Consider the following 16,349-nt stretch of genomic DNA (forward strand, 5'->3'; position numbering starts at 1 on the left):
CAGTATGCATTGTCTGGGAATGGTCTTCAGAAGGTTATATACATTAAATGATCAAGTCTTGCAGGATTTCATTCTTTTGAAATCTCCAGATGCTGTTTTTTTGGCCCAGAACTACATGAAGAAGTATATGTTCTGAACTACAGGAGACAATTTCCAAGACATGGAGCATCAGTTTAGTTGCCATAACCCATCTAGGAAGAGCTCTGGACATTTTATGCACCAGAGCAGTGTGCAAGATGGTATCATCTACTGCTGTAAGATCAAGATAAACAAGCCCTGTTTTTTCTTATTCTCTTCATATCCATTTTCAGTATATGGAGTGAGTCATACATGCTTCAGTTTGGCTGAAAACCTGCCAGATAATCACTCAAAAATTGTTTTGCCACCCATGTAATTCTTGATAAGATCATTCACTTCAGGTGTTTGTGTTAGTTTAAGATAGTAGGGACAAGCAGGCTGATAAATAGTGATCTTTGCTTTGCTTTTTACCCGATGTCACGGCAGGGTCCTCGCGGAGGGCCATGATCTCCTTGAGGCCCTCTCACCACGCTACTCCGGCCCGAGGGCACCCTCCATTCTCGCCCGCCACGTCTTGATGGAATATGTAATAGGGAGGCTGCCTTGTGTTTCCTCAGGCCTGTCAGCTCCTGGACCCCTCGTGGGTCTCCCCGTATAATGGGCGCTACCCAAGCGCCCTAGCCTTATGGGCTATGCGTGGCTCCTACCTCCCCTGATACCATGCCCCAAGCCTCGCAGATGTAAAGGACGTTGTTTGGTCTATACGCCCGCTTGGCGGGCCTCCTCTCTAATGTGGCCCACTCTGGGCTCCCTGTCTCATGCCCAGCCTCTTGCTGGGACTCTCGTCTGGCCCACTCTGGGCCTCCCCTGCCAGTGTGGTTCCGCTCCGGGACTCTCCAGTGGGCCTCCGGTCCTATGGGCCAACCGCACGGATACCCTCCCTGACTCTGGCTCCCTGCGCTGCTACTCCCTGCCTTCTCAGGGGCAACCGCAGCGCCCTGCCTTGGTCTGAGGGGGATTGCTGCACTGGCCCGTGGCCGGGCTCGCTATGCCCGTGCGCCCACACTGGGCTACTCAGCAAAGCACAATGGCGTTCCCCCTTTCTGGGGCTCGCCGCGCCCACACTGGGCTACTCAATAACATACAAGGGCGTTCCCCCTCTCTGGGGGGCTCGCCGTGCCCACACTGGGCTACTCAATAATACACAAGGGCGTTCCCCCTCTCTGGGGCTCGCCGCACCCACACTGGGCTCCTCAGTAATACCTTTCCTGGGGCCGGGGGCTATGTTCCCCCACACGCAATCCGGGGTCTCGGTCCCCGTTCGCAACCTACGGGCTGCGCCCGCGACCCACTGGCCGCGCTCCTCGCCGCCCGCTGCTCGCGCAGCGGCGTGCGAGCTACGCCTTCCCTGGCGCTATGTAGATAATGCGCCCTCTTGGCGCTAGGGTACCCCACACTCTCTGGGGTCCCTATGATTGAGGCCTCCTCTAACCCCTACAGCCTCACCCAAGCCTCCGGGTGTAATAACACAAACACAAAGCAAAACCACAAGCCCCTAGGCTGTAACACAAATGCAAGCCACATGGCCATAACTCATCATCATAGCTCAAGCCTCCAGGGCTATCATGAGCTGTACTTGCTACTTAGGCTCCTTCCCATCTCTCGGCCGAGGGAGCTCCTGTCTCTCCGGCTGCTGGCAGAGAACTGCCAGGCTGGCCTCAGCCCTGAGCTTTATAAGGGCCAGGCCCTGCCCCCTACAGGCAGCTGGCCCCCCTTGGTTGCTCCGGCAACCCGCAGCTGCGCTCATTACCTGAGCCAGCCTCAGCTGGGCTCGTTATGTCAGGCCAGGGTGCGCTCACTCGCTCCCTGGCAGTTTCTCCTCTATAGGAGCAGGGGTACCGAGGTGCCCTGCGACATCCATCAAACTAGTTTTCTGCCAGTTCTTGGTATTATGTTCTCCAGGATCTGCTAGTGTTGGCTTTTCTTTATGAAGAGCTTCTGTAACATACTGACAGTGCCACAGGCATGAATTGGAGACTACTATCTCCTGTAGTTCAGGGGGAGAACTCTTGGGGATGGTGACTGTATGCTGAGGTGCAGGAGTCTAAATCCCTAATGCTTGCATTGGAAATATTCCCCAAGGGACGAGATGAATTATGCCAGCCCGTGCCACATGTACGTTACTTCTCTGCCCCTTGTTTGGTTATGCCTGAGTTGGTTTGCTTAGTATTTCTGATAAAGGTATATCGTTCTATTGATAACCTACTGAAGTGTCCAGACATAAGGGGGAACATTGTCAAAACACTACCTGTTAATTTATACGTGGAACCATCAGCCCAAACTAGAGATTAGGTTTCATAGCCATGATTGAATTGAGGGTTCATAGATGTTAGCCATTTAAAAATGAATAATCTTTATGATGTCTCAATAGTAGATATGGATTGAAGTTTCTCCACTAAACTAAGCTGGATGCCGCATATGTGGCTTGGCTGTAGTTTTCATGAAACCTGTAGTTTTCAAGGTCAGAACCAGAGTTTATCAACTGAATAGAAATAAAGGAATGAACCTAGGTTTCCTGCAAGTAGACGATGGACATTGTGTTGGTAGAGGCTGTGTTTTGAACTGAGTGCTTTGCAGCTAAAAAGACCTTGAGATGTAGCTGTAGCACTCTGAAAGAAAGATAGCATAAGTGGTGTCTTTTTGTCCAAGTCCACAGAAACTGGAATTCAGTAGATTTCATTGATTAGTTGTAGGCTTAGTTTACCCTGAAGGGTGATCACTAGGCCTGTGCGACCCTTCGGACCTCGATTTGATTTGGCAGAGATTCGGCCCAATTCAGTGGCCAAAACTCCAAATCCGAATCAAATCAGAGGACCCTTTAATCTCTATGAATTGAATTGGAAACCTCCGAATCGATTCAGAGAGATTTGGACAGATTCAGCAATTTGAACATAGACACAGCGTTAAATGTTTTTTCTACATACCTCTAGGAAGCAGGGGCTCTGAACGCTGTGATGCTGGGGCGCATGGAGTATCCCACAGGATCATAAGGGGCTCCCCAGCGCACTCAGCAGCAGACCTGGAAGTGGACCAGAAGCACTTCGGGTCCACTTCCAAGTCCGCCGAGGAGCACGCAGGGGTGCCCCACTGCACCCTCCCCCTAGCTCGGTGACTGGTGCCTCCTGGGTCGGGGGAGCACCTAGGGTCCCCCTCTGGCTGATCACTGAGTCAGGGGGCATACAGGGGGGCCCCCAGTGCACTCTCCAGCAGACCCAGAAGGGGACCAGAAGTACTTCTGGTCCCCTTCTGGGTTTGCTGCCGAGCATCCTGGAGAGCCCCCTGTGCTCCTGTGCAATGCTCCATCCACCCCAGCACCGCAGTGATCATGAGCTGTGCCTGCTACCTCAAGGTATGTAGAAAAAAACTTCTAAAGCTGTGCCTGTGTCCAAATCATTGATTCACTGAATCAGCTTCGAATCTTCAGATTTGGCTTCGGCTGAATCCAATCAGGGACAGTGATCCAAATCAACGGATCAAATCACTGTCCCTAATTCGGGCCAAATCTGAGTCCTAATCAAATAGGGCCCATTTTGCACAGCCCTAGTAAGCACAGATTGCATGATGAGAATATATCCACTCACTACATATAATTTCCTAGGTGGCAGAATATCAGATTCTCTAGTGATGCCCAATAGAATCGATCCACTACAATTCCCATACATGGTCCACTTCTAATAAACTCAGCCTTCTATTGTGTCCCATTTTTTTTTACCTCCATGTCTTTTTTTTCCTTCAAAATCTGTTCTAAAACTTTGCATATTATTGAAATCAAACTAATGGTCCTGTAATTACCTGGATCAATTTTTGCCCTATTTTAAATATACATACAATATTTGCTACTGCCTCTATGCCCTCTTTTGATTTGATACATTAATTAAAGGCTGTGTTACTACACGTGTGTTTTCATATGTCAATCCTTCCAGATTTATATGGTGAACATTATCTCGATCCCCCTGATTTGAGCACTTTAGTCAAAAGCTTAATTTCCAGTTCCACATCCTTATTCCTGTTTACCATCCTGTCTTTGCCTTATGTTATACATCAGCATCCTTAATGAAAACAAACAACGTTTTCATTTAATTGTTGATCCATTCTTCAATTATCTTTAATCTAGACTCTATCCTTATTACCTAGTGGCCCAATGTGTTTCTTTGTTCTCTTTTTATGCACATTTTTAAAGAACCTTTTGCAATTTGTTTTAATTTCCTTTTCAAGGACTAACACAGCTTGACTTCTGGCAATTCTCACTTTCTCTCTGCACTTACTGACCTCCATGACATAGCTTTCTTTGCTGATGAATCCCCTTTTCCATTCTTTGTAGTTTCTCTGCCTACTTCTAATATCCTTATAGACATAATTTTTCATCCAGTTAGGTCTGGAGCCCTTCCCCTGCAATATTTTTCTGCCTGCTTCAGATGCAAATTCCTAATCGTTTTTGCACCTTTACCTAAAGAAGTTTCAAGACTTTTTCACATTCAAATCCCTGAGCTCTTTAGTCCAGTCAACTTCATTAATTACTTCCTGAAATGTCTCAAAGTTTACCCATTTGGAATCTTCCATTTAAATTAAATCAAATGAGCTCATGATTACTTGATCAAAGTTTATTTTCTATGACCAACTTTTCTATGATGTTCTTGCTATTTGCCAGAACCAAGGCTAAAATAATATTTCTTCTTGTGTTCATAGATTCATAGATTGTAAGGCCAGAAGGGACTTTGGAAGATCATTGGGTCCAGCCCTCTGCACCAAATAGGAAAGATAACTGGGGGTCAAGTGACCCCAGCAAGATGACTGTCTAGTCTCCTCTTGAAGATTTCTAGGGTAGGTGATTGTGCCACCTCTGGAGGGAGCTTATTTCACAGTCTGGACACCCTAACGGTGAAGAAGTTTTTCCTAAAGTTGAACCTGAATCTATCTTCCAGGAGTTTGTGGCCCCTAATCCTGGTTTTTCCCTCAGGTGCCCTGGTGAACAGTTGCTCAGCAAGCCCTTGATGTACTCCCCTAGTGTAGTGGTAAGCTGCTACCAGGTCCCCTCTCAGCCTTCTTTTCTTCATGCTGAAGACTCCCAGATCCCTCCGTTTTTCCTCGTATGGCTTGCTGTGTAAGACTCTGATCATATGGGTGGCTCTTCTTTGGACTTTCTCAAGTTTTCCACATCCTTGTTGAAATGTGGTGCCCAGAACTGGACACAGTACTCCAGCTGCGGTCTCACCAGTGCTGAGCAGAGCGGAAGAATCATCTCCTTGGCTTTGCTGGAGATGCATCAATTGATGCATGCTGGAGTATTATTTGCCCTACTGGCTACAGCATCGCACTGCCAGCTCATATTCATACTGTGGTCTATTATTACCCCCAGGTCCCTTTTATTCATAGTGCTAGTCAGTTTGGTGCCACCAAGCCTGTAGGTGTGTTGGGGGTTGCTCGTCCTGAGGTGGAGCACTTGACATTTCTCAACATTGAACTTCATCAGGTTCCGATCCACCAAACTTGCTAGCCTGTTTAGGTCCTCCTGTAACTGTAGCCTATCGTCAAGCGTGACCACACTTCCCCATAACTTGGTGTTGTCTGCGAACTTGGCCAGTGAACTCTTCACCCCCACATCCAAATCATTAATAAAGATGTTGAAAAGTACTGGACTGAGCACTGATTTGTGTGGGACACTGCTGCCCACTTCTCGCCAGGATGACACAGATCTGTTCACTGTGACTCTCTGGGTCCAATCCTGCAGCCAGTTTCTCACCCTCCTGACTGTCTCGGAGTTAAGCCCACAATCCTCCAATTTTCTTACAAACACATCATGGGATACTAGATCAAAGGGCTTTTGGAAGTCTAGGTATACAATGTCAACCTGCTCTCTCGTGTCCAGGTGATGAGTTACCTGGCCATAGAAGGAGATGAGGTTGGTAAGACAAGACCTGCCTACAATGAAGCCAGGCTGGCTGTCATTCAGAATCTTACCTTCTGCAAGCTTATTACAGATAGACTCCTTGATGAACTTTTCTAGGATTTTCCCTAGGATGGAAGTTAGGCTGACTGGCCTGCAGTTACTGGGGCCCTCCCTCCTGCCCTTCTTGTGGATGAGTATAACATTGGCCCTCTTCCAGTCCTCAGGGACTTCTCCAGAGTGTCACAAGTTGCCAGGGGGCAAAACTCAGTTGTTCACTGATGATTTCTTGAAATCTATGGGCTATCATGTCCAGGAATAGTGGACCTCTTATTAGCAGCTTTTTGTTCTCCAGTTTGTACTGGGAACACATTTCATGATAGTATTTCTCTCTTTAATATTAAAGGAATCTCCACATCCAAAGCCAGCCTTGGGGTTCTGTAGCAGCTCCATCCTGATCTATGACCCCACTGCATTTCTAGCATTGACTTCTCACACAGCTTTGCTGGTGCTTCTCAACCCTGACCTACAATAAACCCCACCTTTTTAGTACTGGAATTTTACACACAGTTATGCCAATGGACTCCACTCTTGATCTGAGGGACTGTCCAATTCCGAAGCCAGATTTACTTCTCACAGTTCCTAAATTCCTAAGAACTCCCTTTACAAACAATAGGAATCACTCACCTGTCATGGAGGAAAAACCAGGGCCTCGGGCACCTCACTTGTTTGCCAGCCCATCTCATTTTTACCCTGTGATGCCCCTTGGAACTATAACTCCAGCCATCGCTCAAATATTTTAAAACATTTTTACTCCATACTTTCAGCAGCATCTGATTTCATGATCTCCCATTGACTCATAGTTTCTGTGGCTAGAATATGTGCTTTTCCAGGTCCATGCGAGTCATACCCACTGAAGTCAGTGAGGGACTCCCACGCCCTGTAGTGGGCATTGGCACAGGAGCTATGTGGGTCTCTACATCCTAAGGGAATGTCTGGCTTATTCAAGCTTCCCTTATCCTCTCTGGCATGCTTTCTATTTGCCCACATTACTAGACACTGTCCAGCTTAGTGACAGTGATCTGGATTTGACTGGGCTGTGATATTATTGTGATACTCATAAACGGATGGCATAGTAATGACCCTTGGCCTGCAGGCTGGGCTTTGGATTCAGGGATTTGTAATGCAGCTGGATGTGAGGGGTCTTGACAGGTAAAAATGAACCTGAGCTTTCATTTAAACATGAGCCAGCCCAGCCCTGAGCTGGAGTGCCTCCAGCTGGTTCCATGGATGATGATGCATTTGCTGGAAAGCATCTCAGGGATGTCTTCCTGGAAGCCTCACTTGCTTTGTATGAGATTAGCATGTCAACATGAGGATGGATGGCCATCACGCACCAGGCACCACCATCTAAGAGATCATGGACCTGAAACACTATGAATTGCTCCACTTTACCTCTGGCCAAGTACTTTACATATTGTATATGTTCTGTTGAGACACCTGCCTAGTTGTAAGTGCCACTGGTGATTCATCTCCTCTTCCTGGAAAGCCCTGCTTGGAGATGCCTTCTCCATCAGCTGAGGTCTGGGAAATGGAGAGCCTTCCCCGACTTGCTGGGAGTGGAAAAGAGGTCTTTCCTTGCATAGTGAAACATGGCAAGGGGCATGAAAGGATAGCCAGAATATCCAATGACTTCACTGGCTTGTGCAGTCAGTTTGGAACTGGCTGGCTCTCAAGTATTTCTTAGCTGTCCATTGAGGGCACTTGGAGAGCTTCCCCCCAGCCCCACTCCCACATTCCCACTGAATTGTCTGCAGGGAAAAGCCTCCTATTTTTGAATTGCAGTGGAATTCCTGTGGAGTTACACACTGCATCCTTAGCAATACCCAGAGAATTCAGCTTGATTTATAGCACTGCATGGGATACATGCTGGCCTTGGCCTCCGTTCAACATGCTGCTGATCTCCTCTTGGTGATAATAAACATTTTTGTGTCTACACCATGGGCAGGGGCCCAAGCCTTCTTACCATATGCTTATCAGTTAAACCTACCTGCTCTCCTCCCTATCCTTCCCCAATCCAGGCAAAGGCCTGAATCACAGTTGCATAATCCAGTATGTGAAACCTGCCCCGACCAATGCAGTGCAGTACTCCCTTCCTTTTCCCTGCTGTGCATAACCAATGCTTTTCTCCACTGTATGCAGGAAGGGACCACTAGCCTGACCTAATCTGATAAAAACATTGACAGCCCTGGCCCTGGCCCTGGCCCTGTAAGCGGTGGTCTTCTGTTCTCCATGGAGCTGTTTGCTTCAATCCTTGGCCCAGCACAAATGAAGTACTCCAGCCTTAACAGTTTATGAGGACATTGCTGGTGCAGTGGCATTCAGTTGAATGCATGGCATAGCAGGGGGAAGAGTAGGGAGGATATTTCTGTTGCAATACCATGCAAGGGATCCCAGGGTGAGTGGAGCCATGTTCTTCAGACTTTGTGGCTTTTCCCATTTTCTGTCCTGGCAGTGGTAGCTGAAGCTCCCGATGTGTCAGTAAGTTTCCTTTTAGCGCCAGCCTCAATGTAGATGTTACCTTGGATAAGGTGACAGTTAGAGGTCCTGCCAGACTTGAGTTTTCTTGACGACATGAAAATCCCATGTGATGATAGCATATCAGTGCAGTGTCATCCTGCACTGATGCAGCATGGAAACTGTGACTTTACTGCTGCTGCAATGGTAAGACCTCAGGTCTCCTTCTGTGTCATAAGCACGTTAAGGCTCAGGCACAGTTTCCATGCCCATAACCATTCCCATAACTTCTCTGAAAAATGGACACTCTCCTGATGCTTTCACATATTGCCCTAACTAATGTTGGATCGGATCCTCAGCTGGCATCAAGCAGCAGGGCTCTGTTCAAGTCACTGGGGCCAGTGATTTGAACAGAGCCCTGCTGATATCAATGACACTGCAGTGGAGTCATGGGAGGAGGAGCTCAGCTGACATGTACCAGTATCTTGTACACCATAAAGAAGAAGAATTTGTTTTGCTTAATTTGGAAAAACCTGGGTGACTCTCCCCTTTGTCTTCTTGTTCTTTTTGCTACTCGGCACAAACCTATGCCTTTATATGTTTGTCTGGCACCCCATGAGTTTGTGTGTCAGCTCATGGCACTCTGCCTGCTGTAAGTGTCATTCAGCCTGGAATCCCCCAGTTCAGAAGAGGTGGGAAACTGTTCAGAGAGTTAGGGAGAGCTGCAGTTTAACCAGTTTGAGGGCCATGGGTGGAGGGGAGCTGATGCACCATCCTTCAATGGAAAATAATGAACCCACCAAGGAAGAGGGGCAGCATGACATTGGCAGCTGAGACTGGTAAGTGACAAGCAGAGATGGCAGCCCCCTGCTCACAGAGCCAGTAGGAGATGGGAATTAAGGGAAATGGGAGAGTGGTCCATTCCAAAATTGTTTTGGTCTCCCTAATATCTTTGGGGAGGCTAGCCAGGAGGATGTTTGTGCTTTCCATGCCGCTGTGGGTGAAGTCAGAGATCCTTCCTCTAAGCCATTTCAGTGTCTCTGTGTTGGAGATGTTCACCCCCGACACGGCCCTGAACTGTAGGAGTCTCTCAATGGAGGAAATTATAGTTATTTATAATTACAGGGAGAAAAAATGTTCCTAGTGTCAAGGGAACAGCAGGCGACAGCCAGAAAAACATCATGTCTCCAGAAGAGAGGCGGCAGGAATATCCCTCTGAACATGACTGACGTCAGCTCCCGGAATTTGGATGGCTCGTGAGGGTTTGGGGCTGTTTTTCCAAGATATCATACGTTAGGAATCAACATTATTTTTAAAGTCTGTGTCCCCCGAGCAGCTCTTATGCGTGAGGGAGCTTTCCTCCCCTCTTTTTCTATTAAGTTTTTTTTTGCTTCTGTTTCTTCCAAGTCCTGCCACAAAAATGTCCAACAGGTCTATTTTCATATCCCTCTTTCTACTTCTCTCCCATTTCGGTTGGGTTGACAAGGTGGTGTCAATGTGGTGTGTGTGTGGGCAAGACAACATAGATTGGTTGAGTTGTCCTAACATTGTTGCTTCTAGTTGGGAGCTCTTGGTCTTTGTTATTTAAATGGTGAGGGAAATGTTTTCTGTGAATGTGGCTTGGCCATGGGAGCTGGTGGGAACTGGGTAAGAAATGGGACACTCTCATCCCCACCCTCAAAGACCACCAAGGAGCCCAGCTGAGATTTTCAAAAGTGAGGCATGATTTGGGGTGACTAGCTTTTGGGAACCCAACCTGAGATACTTCAGTGGAAAGATACTCTGCCGCTTCCTGAAAATCAGGTCACTCTAAGGTGACTCAGTTTGGAAAGCCCCAAAATGGAGGCACCCAAAATTGCTAGTTGCTTTTGAAAATCCAGACTATTTCAGATCCAATTAAAAAAGGTTTTAATTGAGGAGGAAAAAAGCTCTCCTGGTGTTTAACTCAGCATAGAGAAGTGGTTGCATTGCCCTCACAATATCTCCCTCCCATTTAACTTGCAAGTAGCCAGTTGCTAGGGGTGTGCATTGATTCGGATCACTGTCCCTGATTTGATTTGGCCAAATCCGAATCTGAAGATTCGATGCTGATTCGGAGAATCAGTGATTCGGACACAGACCCAGCTTTCAATGTTTTTTCTACATACCTCGAAGTACCAGCACAGCTTGTGAACGCTGTGATGCTGGAGTGGATAGAGCATCCCACAGGAGCATGTGGGAGCCCTCTGTGTGCTTGGCGGTGAACCCAGAAGTGAACCGGAAGTACTTTTGGTCCACATCCAGGTCTGCTGGGGAGTGTGCTGGGGGCTCCCCCATGCCTTCCCTGCTTGGAGATTGGCTACAGGGGTACCCCAGATGCCCCCTAGACCCAGGATGTACCAATCGCCAAGCCAGGGAGGAGGTGGGGGGGAGGGCCCAGCACACTCCCCGGTGGACCCAGAAGTGAACCAGAAGTGCTTCTGGTCCACTTCTGGATCTGCTACCAAGAGCACTGGGGAGCCCCCCTGTGCTCCTGTGGGGCACTCCATGCGCCCCAGCATTGTAGTGTTCATGAGCCGCCTGCTACCTAGAGGTGTGTAGAAAAAACATTTAAAGCTGTGTCTACATCTGAATCGCCGAATCTCTCTGAATCGATTCAGAGGGTTCCAATTCAATTCGGAGAGATTAAAGGGTCCTCTGATTCAATTCAGATTCGGAGATTCAACCACCAAATTGGGCCAAATCTCTGCCAAATTGAATCAGGGACCAAAGCTTCGCACAGCTCTACCAGTTGCCTCTAAAAGAACATAAGAGGGAACATTTTCACCATTAATTGTGGTGCCAGCATTATTTTGCATATTTGTTCTTTAGTATTATACATTTTCATGATAGTTTGTCAGAAACCTGTTGCTGCAAGTCATTAGAGACAGGATCAAAGACCTTTTTGGAGTAAATGGGAATCTTGATTGATCAAGCCCAGTATACTTTGAGAGTCCCTGCTATGAGCTGAGATTAACTCCTCACAGTATTTCCTGGGCTATCAGGGTTTATGAACACATTAACAGCAACAGCTGTGGTACGTAATAAGAATGGGTTCCTGGCACTCGTAGAACTGTCTTACACTTGAAAACCCTGCACTTAACAAGGACTCATCATGATTATAGATTAGGTCCTGACTCCTCATTCATGCTGGGGAACATTTCACTTCACTAGTCTTACTTCATTGGTACTATTTGTGGATTAAAGTATCAGTCAGCATGAGTACATATGTTGGCATCTGGCTCATGAAGATAGAAAAACCAACATACAGAGAGGTGGGTGAAAGATTTGCCCAAGAGCAGACACTGAGTCCACACAAAGAAAGGGGTAGAACTAAGTCCCCTAGCTAGTAGTTTCTGCCTTAACCTTCCCTGTAGACATTGTGAAAGACTTTGAATTATCTTGTAGGCTGTGTGTAGCCCCATGAGTGCTGGCACTATCCTATTCATTTTGGGATAGCCATGGCCCTTCTTTCTTTCCCCAAATTACACCCCAAAAGCCCTTGATTATCTAAAGAGTCTTCAAAAATGGATGACTTAGGTACTCCCCTCCCTCCTTCCCATCCAAAGTTCTTCTACTCATTGCAGCTGTTTACTCCCTGGACTGGTTGTAAAATGCAGAGGAAAGGCTGCCAGCAGCTTTGGCATGTGTCCTTCTCTATAAAATGGTCTTTGGCAGAGCTCTTTCCAGAGTCACAGCTTACCTTGCCTTTTCCATTTAGGACACCTCAAGAGGTGAGACTTTGTCTCTTGCACTTCTGTACCCCCCTGCTTATCACCACTGCTTCAGTCTCTTCTCCTCTGTGAGGGGTTAGGGCCTGAGAAGCCTAGACAGAGCCATGTGGGGGAGCTCTTGGTGCTCTCCCAGTTCTGTGGAGGCTGTGCCAGCAGGTTTCACCATTGCTAAGTTCATGTTTCCCTAGGTTTGGTTTATTATCTTATTAAGAGCCCAGCAGAGCCCTGTTGGCACTGGATTTGGACCCAGCCCTTATATTTTTGTCCTGTGTGAGCACAACCCTCAGACCGACCACAGCACCTGCCAACTGATAATAGGTGGATTTATTGATACAGAGTGATAACAAAAAAGCAACAAAACAAACAATCCTATATCTACCAATCCCAGGACTGTCATCAGAGTTAAAGTACATCTGGTTAAGATGCAGGCTCCACTCTGAGGCTCTTTCTCTTAGGTGTCAGCAGTCTGGAGGTGGGATGCCAAGGCCCACAGCCCCCCTCCAGTAGGGTGCATGAGACAGGCTTCTGGTATGCCCTCGGCCCATGGTGGCCTTGGGGACCCTTCCTGGGGGACAAAGATGGGGATGGGGACCCCTCTTGGGGAGGAGAAGGAGGAGGAACCCAGGTGGGGGATGAGAAGGAACAGGGAGGGACCCTTTGTTATTCTCAAGTCTCTTCTTTTGTGTTCTCCTTCCCCCTTGATGACTCCTGATGACTCTTCATCCATGGCTATCTCTGGTCGGGTGTTTCTCTGTGGTCACACGTTCATGTAGCCTTCTGGACCTTCTCCTAATTTGTGCTGTTCCCCCAAAAGCAGGACTCAGGCACCCCTCTGCTCTGGGGCCCTGTAGTTGGTGTCACTTATCTTGTGTTATGGGACAGTATGGTACGTACTTCCTTGGTTCCCAGGCTGTGCGTCCTGGTTGTGTTAGACAACTTGTCAGCCTTGAAGGCTGTGATCTTGTGTTATGGCATGCCCCCCCTCAATTCTCAGGCTGTGTCCATTGGTTGGCCTTGTTGTGCTGGACAGCCTGTCTGCTTCCAGGGCTGTCTGGAACAATGGGTGTGAAGCCCAGGCTCTTTCAAATCAGTTAACCCCTGCTGCTCATCTTGAACCCTTATAATGCATATATCTATCCCTATAAGCCAATTCCCCAAAACACAGGCCTTTAAATACTGTTTCTAAGCCAACAGGCTCTGCTTAACTCACTTAGTGTCCAGTTTGTAACATGGCCAATAGCAGATACTTCAGAAGGTGGTGATAAGTTTCCCTATAAGAGTAACCTTGCATCTAGCTCTTGCACAGTTGGCTAGGAAGAGGGTTGACAGCATAACCCCCTTTCCAATCTAGCTTCTCCCTGTAGAGGTCAGGCATTGCTGCTGCCTTTGTGCCCTTTTGTTACCTGTTGTAAAGGAGGTTGGGAAGCTGGTGGAATCATGGTCAGGTCCACTCTGAACTGACCAGAAAAGCTGGCCAGGTGCAGAGGAACAGGCATGATCTCTTTGTGGGGCAGATGCTCTAGAAGGCTTTGAGCCTTCCTGAAACATGAGTCCTCTGAGAAGATCCTGGTGGAGTGGTGCAGCTTTGCATCATTCCTAGAACAGGCCGGCATGAGGCCTGACAGCCATTATGAGTTATATCTAAGTTGGTGTGACAGTGAGTGCCATGCCTGATCCTGTCATCACCTCAATCCTCCGGAGATGGGCTTAGTGGTTTTGCAGGCTCCCGGCAATGAATGACAAAGAGGCTTCTGCAGAATTCTCACCTGCATTGTATTCACTCTTTGGCCAGCTGGCAGTCAGCTTGTCCACCCCAGCAGGCTCTATTTTGCACTTTCTTGTGCCATTTGAACGGCTCTGTTCTTCAGCCTCCATTGCTTGGGTGGATAATCAGAGAGCTAGCACACTGGGGACATGGAGCACAGGTATAAAAGTCCTAAGGCTGGGAAGCAGGGAGAGTTTGTCACTGAAGAAGGTAAATGTGGTAAGAATGGAGGGAGGGAGAAAAAGCAAGAATCTTCCTCCATGCTTGTTTCAAGGGGATTCTGGCCTTCTAAGGAGACTTGAGGCAAATTCCTAAAATAAGCTAGCATGTAAGTACCTTTCCTCCTCACTTTTTTTACAGCAGTCCCCTTTTCTATCTCTAGTGTTCCTCTTCTCTTTTCTCTATGTTACAGCCCCTTTCCTTTCCCTTCTCTGAGGCAGTCTTTCCCTGTTCTCTGTCCCCTGGAGCCACTCATTTATTTCTCTTTCCATTTCTCTCCCTTCTCTTTTCACTCATCCTTAAGGTTTCCTTTTCCCCATTGTCCAAATGTACATGCCTACTCTAGGAGCAGAACTCCACTTTAAACTATGAAACTACCATGATTAACAAGAAAAATTTATATTTGCTTTATTGCAGCCTGCCCAAACCCTTCAACAAATATGCTGTGGCACAGCTTTAAGGGAAGGAGTTTGCTATCTTGTGGGAAATCTCCATAGAATCATCCAAACTTTCTCAGACTTTCCTACTGTTTTTTGGCCCTTACGGAAAGCTTGCGATGGGTTGTTCTCTAGGTCTGCTGCTATTATTGTTATTCATGCATGTTTCCTATGACATCGCCCTGCACCAGTCCAGCCCAGCTCTATTCCTTCCTGCTGCATTGATACTTTTGCTGACTGTCTCCCAACCCCTGTCCCTGCAGGGCCTACATGAGTGTGAAGGAGCTGAAGGAGGCGCTGCAGTTGAACAGCACACACTTCCTCAATGTCTACTTTGCCAGTTCAGTGCGGGAGGAGCTGGCTGGTGCCGCCACCTGGCCATGGGATAAAGAAGCCCTCAGCCACCTGGGTAAGCCTGCTCCCTCATGTAATACTTGAGTCTGTGAGTCTCCCTATAGAGGATAGCTCCTAATTACTGCTCACAAAGGGGATGGAGAGGGCAGCAGGGACAGAGATCTGATTTTTGAAAGCCCATTGAAATCAATGGAATGGTTCTGATTGACCTCACTGGGCTTTGGAGCCAGGAGTCATGCAAGCCACTCAGCTGGGAAGCTGTCACATTTGAGTCAACTGATCCCTCAAGAAGGGGGCAGAAGAGAGGAAGAAAGATGCTTTTTGCTAGAGGGCCTATAGAAAGGACCAGAAGAAAATTAACAGATGCATCAGGCAAAGTAAGAGACTCTGACTGTGGCGGTAACAACGGAGTTTGAGTATGTGCACAGAGGGAGGTTCAGGGTGCAGAATGTAAGGAGTAGACTTAACAGTGCCATCACAAGTCACGGGCCCACTGGGCATGGGATAATGCAGGACTTGGGCACCCAAGCACAACCATTGTGATGACCGTCATATAGTTTCATAGTTGGTAGGGTCGGAAGGGACCTGAGCAGATCATCAAGTCCGACTCCCTGCCATGGGCAGGAAAGAATGCTGGGGTCAAACGACCCCGGCTAGGTGAATATCTAGCCTCCTTTTGAAGACCCCAGGGTAGGAGTGAGCACCACTTCCCGTGATCAAATGCTTGGAGGCCCCCAATCAACGCTATGTCCATGACCTCCAAAACCCTTAAGGCAGCCCTTGGGCTTAGGATGAAGGATGACTCTGTCCCAACTTGTTGCAATGAAGCCAAATAAAAGTTTTCAGAAGTTCAACAAAGTTCTTCAGCTTTTCTCCATTTGTGACCACAGAGTTATACATCTGATACATGCTCACATGGAGTGAACAAGATCAGAAGGAGGGTCCTGTTCCCTCCTGCATCTTAGTATTCACCACAGTCAAATCCAGTAGAAAGGCAAGACATTGCAGATGGTGCAGCATGAAAGGAAAGGAAAGGGAGGCGCCAGGGCTTGCAGTCATAGTGTAGATCGACAGTGTATGTGATTTTCCAGGTTTCTATTTATTTCAAGACCAACCAACCAACTGGAGACTCAAATGACCCATGAGCAGGCAAATGGCAGGTCTGGTCACCTGCTTTCATCCTGAGCCAACACCTGCTGAAGTTGATGGCTAGACTCCCTCTGATTTCAGCCGCCTACAGGGTAGGCCTTTAGTGTCAGTCCCAATATCACTGGGTTAGGAGAAGTTGCTTCCCAAAGGGAAGGGGAATTTAAATGTGGTTCATGTTGCCTTCTTTTGGTTTT

The 16,349-nt window shown here is 47.7% G+C and overlaps 1 protein-coding gene across 1 annotated transcript in view; it reads left to right on the top strand.

Annotated features, from left to right (window-relative positions):
- PAPPA2 (pappalysin 2) overlaps positions 1-16,349 on the top strand; it is a 188,553-nt gene that overhangs the window by 47,987 nt on the left and 124,217 nt on the right. The window contains exon 3 of the mRNA XM_019500187.2: positions 14,916-15,061. Within this exon, the coding sequence (XP_019355732.2) occupies positions 14,916-15,061 (146 nt within the window). The remainder of the gene's footprint in view (positions 1-14,915; positions 15,062-16,349) is intronic.

This window comes from Alligator mississippiensis, chromosome 5 (assembly GCF_030867095.1).
Source record: "Alligator mississippiensis isolate rAllMis1 chromosome 5, rAllMis1, whole genome shotgun sequence".
In the NCBI taxonomy this organism is placed as follows: domain Eukaryota; kingdom Metazoa; phylum Chordata; order Crocodylia; family Alligatoridae; genus Alligator; species Alligator mississippiensis.